The sequence below is a fragment of the Camellia sinensis genome, chromosome 9 (assembly GCF_055761805.1).
Source record: "Camellia sinensis isolate YWXY chromosome 9, ASM5576180v1, whole genome shotgun sequence".
Lineage (NCBI taxonomy): Eukaryota > Viridiplantae > Streptophyta > Magnoliopsida > Ericales > Theaceae > Camellia > Camellia sinensis.
This window is the reverse complement of record NC_138969.1, coordinates 186,544,421-186,555,253: the sequence shown is the minus strand read 5'-3', so window position 1 is coordinate 186,555,253 and position 10,833 is coordinate 186,544,421. Positions and strand designations below refer to the sequence as shown.

Sequence of the window (10,833 nt, the reverse complement as noted above, 5' to 3'; positions counted from 1 at the left end):
GGGAGTGAATGCTCACATGAATAACACAAGGTTTAAGAAGTTCACCCTAGACTAGGGCTTACATCTACTACTCCTGCTGTTTTCACTATGATCAGAAAGGTTACAAGAGATTACAAGATATAACCGATTCCCCTGAACTATAAATACATATAAAATTAGAGCAACATGACAAAAGTGTAGAAAAATCAGAAACACCCTAACTCCAAAATTCAGTTGGCTAGTGTCTAGTACTTATCAAAATCCACACCCCAACACAGGGGCGGAGGAGCAGGGCCTTTAAAAGTGTTTAAGGTTCCAGAGCATGAAGTGAGGCCTCCATAGGAGTTTTCCTGCTACTAAGCTAAGCATATTGGCGTTTCAGTTAGCCAGAAAAATGAAGATTGATGGATAGCTTAGCAGATATGAGACTTCCAGGAAAACTTCAAATGAATGTCTCATCAGTATGGATTCCGAAATATAAACAATTATAACGCACAAAGAAACACATTTCTGAATTCATAAACATTTTATTAATAACAAACAGATTAAATTGTAAGCCTCAAAATTGCATCCCTCTTGTTAACTCAATTATTTCACTCATACATCTATGTGCTCATCTCTATTTTTCTTTTTCTTTATGTTTTTGTTTTTTCATTCCTTCTTTGTTTTCAGTTTTTTTTTTTTTTTTTTTTTAATTGGTTCCAATTTTTTCAGTCTCATGTAAATGCTATTTAATAATCTATGGTATACTAGGAAGATGGCATGAATACCTCAGCTTCCGATGCGAGGCAAGAGCATGTTGGAGGGCAACGTCTAGTCTCGCACCTTCACGAAACAAAGAATCATACAATTGACAGACAAACTGAGACAATTCCTCTTCATCGTCATCCCAAAAGGCCATTGAGCGGTCCCCACTTTTCTCAGGCTCGCTATCATCTTCCCAATCGCTCACTGGACTGACAGGCTCTGCCTCTTCATCTTCTAATTCTTCCTCTCCAATCTCAAACTTCCCATTCTCCAAATCATTGAAGTCGCCTGATCCATGGAACGTTGTTAACTGCATTTCTTGGGGTTCAACCGATGGGCATATAACAGCTTTTGCGCCAGAGTCCATGAAAGCCTTAATTAAAGTTGGGGTAGGCCCATAGGTAGAAGTGCATATTATTATCCTTTCCCTCCAAGCTCCAACCTGAGTTTCATCAACATAGAAAGCATCAGCCACAGTAACTGTGAGAAAGAGAGAGAGAGAGAGAGAGAGGCCAAAATTTGCAAACTGATAGTAAAGACAATGATAGGTTCAAGAAACCTCCTGCATACAGAGCTCTAGTACTGGGGAGTATAATTCTTGGTGGAGTTAACAAACAAAATAGGCTGGTGCGTGCAATGTCGAATATCATAAAAGACATAAGTGAATTCCTCCATAACAGCAAGTTGTTTAAGGTGAGATGGTGAAACTAGGTCCAAGACGTGGAATTAGAGCAAGGTTGTCATGCGTTCGAGTTGTGGGAGCATCATCATGAAGGAAGGATTATTGGTGTACAAAAAACCACTCCCTACGACCACTCCAAAAAATGAAATTCTTGGTGTGCAAAATGCCACTCCATGCAATCGCTGTAAAACTAGGAATGTGGTTTTAGGTGACATTGAATGCCATAAAATACATAAGTGAAGTCCTCTCTAACACCAATTGGTTTTAGGCGATATCCAAGAAGCGCTGACACTTCTAAGAAGGTGCGTGCTCAACATGTGTCCAACACTGACGCTCATTGGACATTTTCCGACATGCGTCAAACACACATCTATTATTTTTTAAATTGTTTTAGACCCAGAGACGATTCGAACACTTTGAGCATATCTATCGCTTAGACACACATGAAACACATCATAAGTATAAACAAAATAACTTAGAAGATACAATGGCAAAAGAAAAACAAATCCCTCCTTTAAACGTTGGAAATTAGTGTCATATTGCAGAGCTTTATTATGTGGAAACATGACTCATGGGTTTCAGAACTTTATTATGTCATTTTAAATTTGGATTGGAAGTGGATGTCCAGAGTACATCAAATGGCCAACTATGCTAGTTTATTTCACTTAAACCGCACAATATGTCGATTCTAAATAGAACATATCAGAGAAAAACTCCAGGTAAACAACTGAGAAATTAGTTTTTGGATAAGTAAAATAATAGTGTTTCAGAAAGTAATATATTGACACAACGGATTATATGAGTCATACAGGGAGGAGAAAAAAAAAAAAAAAAAACTCAAATTGAGGATCCAAAGACTCACCATCCAACGAATGTCATCAGAGGTTAAGTGCATAGAAGGGACTGTTCTACGAAACATGTATGCCCCAATTTCTTGGTCATCTTCCATAACCTTCAACCAAAAAAAAAAAAAAAATCAGAATGAGTGAAAGTACTTTTGAACTTCTTAGTTTCCAAAAACAAGAAGAGACCAATAAAAATGGTGAAGGCATAAGAAAACAAAGCATACTTGTGTTTGGCGTCCAATAAATCGGTGGGCAATGCATCCAATTTGGAAGTACGGCCTACATGCAACCAATTCAGCAACAGTTGAGATGTTGGTAATCGCTGTTGCATACTTCCTGTTCCGGCCCCGCATCATTGACAGCAAGCTATATTTAACACTCTGCAGAAACTTATCTGCAAGTTCTCCAGGTTCAGCAACCACAAACACATCATTCTGCCAACTACAGTATAAAAAAACCCAGCAATTTAGGATTGAGTCAAACCACATTTTACATATGAAAACAACATAGAAGAGGAACAAGAGAGGGAAATTCTGACCTTAATATTGATCCACATGTGTCGTTTTGCAAAGCTAAATGTACAACTCCGACTTGTGGTGAATTCTGTAATTTCTCATGCAATGATCGAACAGGAAGCGAGAGCATCCTGGGTCCTGGTGGAGACTTGGGCGGTGAAGCAACTGTTTTTCCAGATTGAAATCCATCCAAGTTTAAAGGTGGAACCAAATCTAATCTGCCAATCCTATGAGGGCCAATATCGGGACTGTATATATGTGGGCTTGATGGAAAGCTCCCAGTGAACAGAGGGGATGCGAATGGTGTTGGGAATGTTGTTCCAGGTACAGCTTTGAAGGTTCCTGATATCCCATTCATAAGAGACAATCTTATTCCACTTTGACTACAGAATGTCTCGAGTGACCGAGCATGGTGAAAAATTCTTCCTGAATCAAGACTGTGAGAAGCTTCCACAAGTAAAACATTACGTCTCCAACCCAAAGAGGGGCTATTCTCATTTAGGACTGCCAAAGAACAAAAGTATTGAAGGAGTCAAACTAAAAGAATGTCTGCAAAGACAAAACAATAGCAAGCAGCTACAGAGTAATTCGGTAGCTATACCAGCTTTCGAAGCCTTTGCATTCGGTAAATGTTGAGACTTCAAATATTCTGACAACTTCTCACCATGCTGATTCTGCAGAAGTCTTTCACAGACACTCTTGAATGCATGTGAGTTGTTTTGGATGTACTCCTCTGTTGCAGCCTCTAACTTCAGCCAGACTGTAGGATCAGTCTCATCCAGCTCCATATCACAACGTTCATCCACTGAATTGCAAATGAATATAGAATGCTAATAAGAAGGCACTAATCTAACCACTTGCAGTATCTAGATTATTTGCTCAATATAAATGATGAAATGAGAAATAAGAAAGGAAGATAAGGGGACTCTTTTTTGAGGTTGAGGTTCAAACAAATGGTGGAACTTGTTGAATCGCATTGCTGTGTAAAGTATCAATGAGTGTAAAGAAGAAAAAATAAATAAAAAGATGAAGAAGAAGAAGAAGAAGAAGAAGAAGAAAAGCACACTTCACCTGGATTGAAACGAAAATAATGTATTTCAGGAAGCATTGGAAGCAATGCACTTAAAGCTTCCTCCACCCGGTCCACTGAGCATGAACTCTCTATCAACACTTGCCCAGTATCCAAATAACGCCATCCACCCTTCCGGACCTAAAATACTAGGCAAATAAATATGTTGACAATGAAACAAATAACAACTCTACAAAGTTCAACCACAAAAATAAATCAATAAATATTTTAAGTAGTTGTTCGGCAATTATTACAAGAATAACCTTGTTTATACTGCAAATGTCTGCTTTCTAAAATTATGTTGCAAGGAATGTACATGATATGAATAAGTCACACACACTAATGAACATATTTGAAGCTGAAAATAATGTTGCTTTGCTAGCCATAGTAACACACACATTTGATCCACATATGACCTGATGAACAGAGGGATAATTTACGGTTTCACCACAAAGTAACCAAGATCAATTGTAACAAAAACAAAAAAATCCAGCGCTGAATAAATATTCAGCAAAGAATTTCCAAATTTCAGTTAATGACAGTTTTTGCAACATATTAAACTTTTTTAAATCCTAGAAAATATTCTGACAACTTGAAAAAGATCAAATTAAAAAATAAAACATCTCTTCAGGAAACAAAGTTTGGATAATTCTGGTTACCTTGATTGGAACCGAACCACATCCAATGGAAACTAAACAGTCAATTTTTGTATCTGGCCATAAAAGTTGTGCTTCGTGTATGGCAAATATGGTAGGATTATTTGCTACAATAGCACCATCTTGCCAACGATACACATCTGCAGATATTTGGAAGGCAAAAAAATAAAAAATTAAGACAGAAGGCACACTATAAAGAAATCAATATAAAATAAATAGTAAAAAAGCCAACTGATGAGTCCAAAAAAACACAGGAAGAGAATACCATGAGAAAAATCATCAAGATAATATGGAGCAGCTGATGATGCTCTTATAGCTTGCCATACGTGATGCTTACTACTTCCAATAAAAGCATTGCGTTTATACCCAACTTGAGGACTGGCATTAGCATTTCCTTGGCCACTGGATGGTGAACCTTCCGAAATAGCAAAAGGTATCTCTGGTGTGCCAGCAGGGTACTATACTTTGAATCAGGCAAAATTTTATCAAAGAAACATTGACAATAATAATGTTAATTGAAACTACAGTTTCTACAGATCATAAACTAATATAAATTTTACTAAAAGGGTGACAATATGTCCATGTCAAACAAAAACAGTAGATCTTTGTATCGAACCTGGTAATTGCGGAAGATAAAAGGTTGAGCTGGTACCGCGCTGACCAGAGTTGATACTACAAAAACTTTGGGAATGTTTTTCACTGCCGACTCTATTAAGAGGTCTCCATCCTCATCAGCACACATCTCCTTCAGCAACCTCTCAAACTGATCTGCACTGTGCTGCAAAGCAATAAATAACGTTGTCTCATTTCACGGTATAATGAGCGATCTTACTTAAGACGACTAAGAAATAACAAAAATTAGAGAGAGAGAGAATAACACAATAAATTATGTGAAATATATTAAATTTTTCCAGAAAATTTTAAGTTTTATTTTATGAAATGAATAACAAAAATACCATAAAGTTTCCAAGAAATAACATTTAGAGAAAACAAAGGGGGAGAAGAAAAAAGGGTTTCATACTTTAGATCCATGTACAACCACCCTAAAACTTTGCGAGGAGCTTTTGTACAGCTGATCCAACTTTTCTCTCCAAGTTGCTGCTTCATTATCCTTTGGCACAGGTTCAGCAAAGACAAGTCTTCCTGAGGAGTTACAGCAGAAGAAAAGAAGTGAGAATTGCTGAAGAAATCATAGAGAAGTTAACTGTTCATTCCTACTGCACCATACCCACCAAGTTTTTTGTATATTTCTTCACATTTTTCCAAGGACATTAGTTTGATTGCAAGGGCAACAGCAAGCATACCACCCGTTGATGTGCCACATATAAGGTCAAACAACTCATGTATCCGTTTTCCAGTTCCTTTCTCGATTTCTTTTAAAATCTGTACAGTTGCCAGACCTTTCATGCCACCCCCATCCATTGAAAGAATGCGTAATCCTTGCTTTGCAACTGGTCTCCCTCTAATGGCACGACGCAAATTCTCATTCTCCCCTGTAGGGGCATAAAATAGGCCTTACCAGGTTGAAGTGAAATCAATGTCTTAAAAACACAGACTATTAAATACAAAAACAAACCAAGAATTGCCAAAACACGAGCAGCAGCTTTATTGACACGTGGTTCAGATGCAACTGTCAGCCGTAAAAGAAGTTCCCGCAAACTTTCAGAAGTGACAAGGGTACGGCGGTTCTCCAAGCAAAAGGCTAGATTTCCAACTGCTAATAAAGCTAACCTTTGTACCTAATTAAAGATAAACCTCTAGATTAGATGACGAGTCAACATGTGGTAGCAATAGAAACATGCATATCATACTTAGAACACCGTGGGCTTACCTCGGGGTGTTTATGGCTGCATAATGATTTCAATGATTTCAGTAAATCCCTTGTCAACATCTTTTGAGCCACCATATCAGAGGCAAAAGCCAAGTTGACCACAACTTGCAACACAGAAATTAGTTCTTCAGGGCCAACAGACTTCAATACTCTTTCAATGGATTGCATGATGTCAGATTTCATCAACTGCATTACCACAGAAACATCGGATGCAAGCGATGAAAGAGCAGAGCTTGCTTGTTCAACCTGACAAAAAACAGAAGCAGTTAGCAAAAATGCTATACAGAAAGAATGTGTGTGTGTGTGTGTGAGAGAGAGAGAGAGAGAGTGATCTAATTGATAAAAGCTAGAATTTGCTGACATACCACATGACGATTATCACTACTTATCATACTTATAAGCTGACGTACAGCATTCTCATCTTTGCCAATAAATACACGGTTTTCATGGTCTTGGATTATCTTTGCAAGGGCAGATGCTAGCAACGGGTGATGACAAGAAGAAAAACGGAATATAAGCGAGAAGAAAGCACTCAATTTGTGTCGAGATGCACCAAAGTAAGAACTGCTCTCCATCTGCCACAACCTCATATGTCAAGAAAGCAAATTTAACTTGTAATTGATCAGCAAAACACTACAAGCATTTATGTATTCTTCATTACCTCTATCTGCACACCAACTGATCTTAGATTTTCATCAGCTACAATTCTGATGTTTGCAAGAGACAAATGACGAAGATTGTGTAATGGCAAAATTTCAGGTAGGAATTCAAGGGGATTACCAAATAGTCTAAGAATACGTAACTCAGCCATAGCTCTGCAATTAAACTGAAGAGAAACATTAGTCCTAGGGAGAAAATACCAGATACTAAAAAACTTCATTAAAATTCAACGTAGGGTGAGAGTAAGCAAATGAAATGACCTGAAATCAAGAAGAGGCCGGACCAGTTTGTTGTGCTCCAATGACAATTCCACCAGTCCAACACACTCTCTCAATTCAACTGGTTGCAGTTTCCACCAAAGACAAGCCAAGGTATAAGTTGCATGACATACATATTTCTCAGACCTCCAAAATTGTCTTTTGTCGTTTATTTTAGTTCAGTTCAAACAACTTTATATGGTTGTAAACTGTAGTTTAAAAGTATAATTCTATTTTTGGATAAAAAAAAAAATACAATTTCAAGCTTACCAGGCACTGAAACCAGCATATTGCAGTCAACTCTGAGAACTTTTAAGTTTTTTATGTCACCAAGCTCAGGTGGCAAAACTGAAAGCTTGTTGTTGTCAAGGTATAACTTCTCAAGAAGTGGAAGTTGAGTTAACTCCACTGGCAATACCTGTCAGCAAGTGCATGAAAGAACAAAAGGGTTATTCCAATTAACAGCAACCCCACTTCAAAGGCAACACTTTTTTTCAGTCCCAAGATTCAAGGAGCTTAGTGACCTTAGCTATATTAGACTGGTAGCATATTTTCATTACACCATTAATATTCCATTGACTAGTGTCAATCTATTAACGACTATGCCATGGTACAGAATCCAATACTTTAATTCTTCCCTTGCAGAAGAAGCAGACTAAATCGCTTCCACTTAATCAACTCAACATGAATGAACAATAACAGTTCAAAGACACCTTCGTTTGTTAGTTAGCTAAAACAGCTGGCTTATTAGCTAAAAATAAACCAACAAAAAGGCTAGTTCGCTTGGCATTTTTTGCTTTTTTTAATGGCTTTTTAGAGTGGCTAAAGTTGGCTTTTTGGCCGGAAACGAGTATGCCCAAATGACCTAAAGCTTTTTTTTTAATTTATTTTATTTTATTGCAAAATGGGCTTTTTCAGCCAACAAGCTGGCCTTTTTCTTTTTTTATTTTTATTTTTTGTGATAAATAGCTAGCTTTTCAGAGGTTGCCAAAGGATCAAGTACATAAATAATTTAATAGACATTCAACATAATTGAGTGTAATATAACCTATATCCGACTTAGATCTGCATTCATGTTAAAACATGAAAGCAGAATATAAAAAAAGCATCTTTTTTAGACTTCACATTTCTTTCATGTACAAGATCAAACAAATGTAAACTTTAACATTAAATCAAGAAATTCCACATCAATCATCTATCCAAGCTACTCTTCCAGAACTATTATTCTACAATAATAAAAATCTCCAGCACACTATCACCCAGAAATTACCAATTGAACAAAATCAATAATTTTTAACTAATTCAAATTTTCAAATGTCAAATCCAAAATGACATGATGTACAAAAATAGCGTTAGCATTTGTTTTCATATAATATAAAACTATTTAGCGAGATTAAATAATATAAAATGGCAAATTAGATTTTCTTTGTTAAGCTTCCAGCCTTGAACTATATGTATAATCAGTTTAGTTTTATGTGTTGATCGAGTGTTCGTGTACTATTCATATCCATCACATTAGGTAACAGCTAATGAAGTATCCCAGATATTCGGTATCAGTATCCCCTAAAGGCCATTCCAAATTTCTCACACCATCAATCAAGGGTGCTAGGATGGATGGACTGCATCAAGACCAATCCTCTAGAAATACTTGGCACAACACAAAATGGGTTCCCTCAAAGCTGGTCTCTCAAGCTTATACCATTATCCAGTTATTCTCTCATTCTCAAAAAAATGACCACTAACCAAGGCAAATCCAGCATTTTCAGCTGATTTTTCATTTCAGCAATTGAAAACATCAAACAGCATATCATTCAAAATCTTCTTTTTCTTTAGTTTTCACAACAACCAAACAGGAATAATAAAACTGTATATTATCCAATTGTTCTCTCATTCTCAAAATTACCACTAACCCAGGGCAAATCCAACATTTTTTTGCTGATTTTTCATTTCAGCAAATGAATACATCAAACAGCATATCGTCCAAAATCTTCTCTTTCTTTTGTTTTCTCAATGACCAAACAGGAGTAATAAAACTGTATATTATCCAGTTGTTCTCTCATTCTCAAAATTTCCACTAGCCCGGGGCAAATCCACCATTTTTTGCTGAATTTTCATTAACATCAAACAGTAGTATAATTTAAAATCTTAACAGCCAAACATGAGTAAAACCAATACAAAAAAAAAAAAAAATACATGAGTTAGATGATAAAGCACTCACCCACAAGCCACAACCACAGAGGCTAAGCACAGTAACACTCATCCAATGATCAGCACAACCCATCACCCCCCCATCTCCAACCGCCCCCACCGATGTCCCCGGCGCCACGATATTCGCTCTCAAAAGCCTCGTAAGCACCCCAATTCCATCGCTCTGCTGCCCCGAGCCCCCCATTTTCGACATCCTCACCACCCGAAGCGGCTCTCTCCGCTTCTCCACCTTCATATCCACATTCACCACCACATTCTCCTCCTCCGCCGCCGCCTTCTTCAATTCCACCACCACCATGTCCTGAGGCAGAGGCAGAGCCACCATCAGCTGCGACTGAAGCCTCAAAGCCACCTGATCTTCATCATCACTAGCCGTCCAATCGAGATCGATTCTGAACCCTAGCTCTTGATCTTGAGACCCTGATGCCGATGAAGAACTCGATGATGACGATGCTGACGCTGATGATGATGAAGGGGTCTGATCATCGAAGGTTTCTTCGGTTCCGTAGTTTAAGGTCAAATGGAAGATCTCTGATGGTCTCTTCCAACCTAGTCCCCATGACATTGTTAGGGTTAGGGTTTTGTAACAATCTGATTGATCAAACAACGAATTGAATTGTGAAAATGTATTGATCCAACATTTTTTTTTGTATTTGCATTTGAATTTGAGATGATTTAGGGTTTTAGGGATAGAGTTCGTGAATTGGGTTAGAGAGAGAAAGAGAGATTTTGAGAGAGAGACAGAGAGAGACTTGTTTAGTCGGAATTTACAGATTCAGAAAGAAAGTGGAAACTGAAACGTAACAGTAAACACACTATTACGTTGTTTGAACGAACAAGACAATACATACGGCGTCGTACTCGAACAAGATCGATGCAACAACAACAAAACGATGTCGTACAGGGGGTGTCCGGGAAGAATCTCTACTTAAGATAAAATAAATTAAAATAGCAAAGAAAATAAAATGTCACATCTAATACATAATTATTTTACTTTTTTTTTCACAATTATCAAATCAAACTTTCCAAACACAACTATTTTAGTCATGCTAAAACAGTTTAAAAAAATCAAATAGTTAACCAATTTCCCAAATACAGTCCTAAATCTCCAAATTAATATAATTGGACAACAACACGACAAGTTCATAATTATTTACTTAGAAATGAGAATCAATTGCTCAAATTTATTTCGCTCATAAACCTTTCACTTCATCAATTTAATCTCTATAGCACATATCCATTCTTAATCGATTATGAGTTCTCATATTCTCGGGTCGTACCTTTTTTGATATTTGAAAAGGTTCATTACATTTTTCATTCCTATAATTTGATTTAAATTCTAATTTAATTCATATAATTTTAATTTGAACAATTTCGTCTTCAC

The 10,833-nt window shown here is 37.0% G+C and overlaps 1 protein-coding gene across 2 annotated transcripts; it reads right to left on the bottom strand.

Annotated features, from left to right (window-relative positions):
- Positions 1-10,351, bottom strand: LOC114262933 (phospholipase A I). Of its 2 annotated transcripts, none has more exons than XM_028203399.2 (18): positions 9,460-10,351; positions 7,512-7,659; positions 7,245-7,323; positions 6,986-7,139; positions 6,690-6,899; positions 6,325-6,570; positions 6,070-6,232; positions 5,726-5,986; positions 5,515-5,636; positions 5,110-5,271; positions 4,759-4,951; positions 4,497-4,633; positions 3,840-3,978; positions 3,370-3,573; positions 2,792-3,272; positions 2,478-2,694; positions 2,271-2,360; positions 1-1,168 (listed from the first exon to the last, which is right to left on the bottom strand). In XM_028203399.2, exons 1-18 carry the CDS (start codon positions 10,012-10,014, stop codon positions 719-721), a joined length of 4,011 nt encoding a protein of 1,336 aa, XP_028059200.2. In that variant the 5' UTR covers positions 10,015-10,351; the 3' UTR covers positions 1-718. The 2 variants fall into 2 exon arrangements, with proteins under 2 accessions (XP_028059200.2, XP_028059201.2); XM_028203400.2 differs by having other exon boundaries at positions 6,986-7,150; positions 9,460-10,237.
- Between the last annotated feature and the right edge of the window lie 482 nt (positions 10,352-10,833).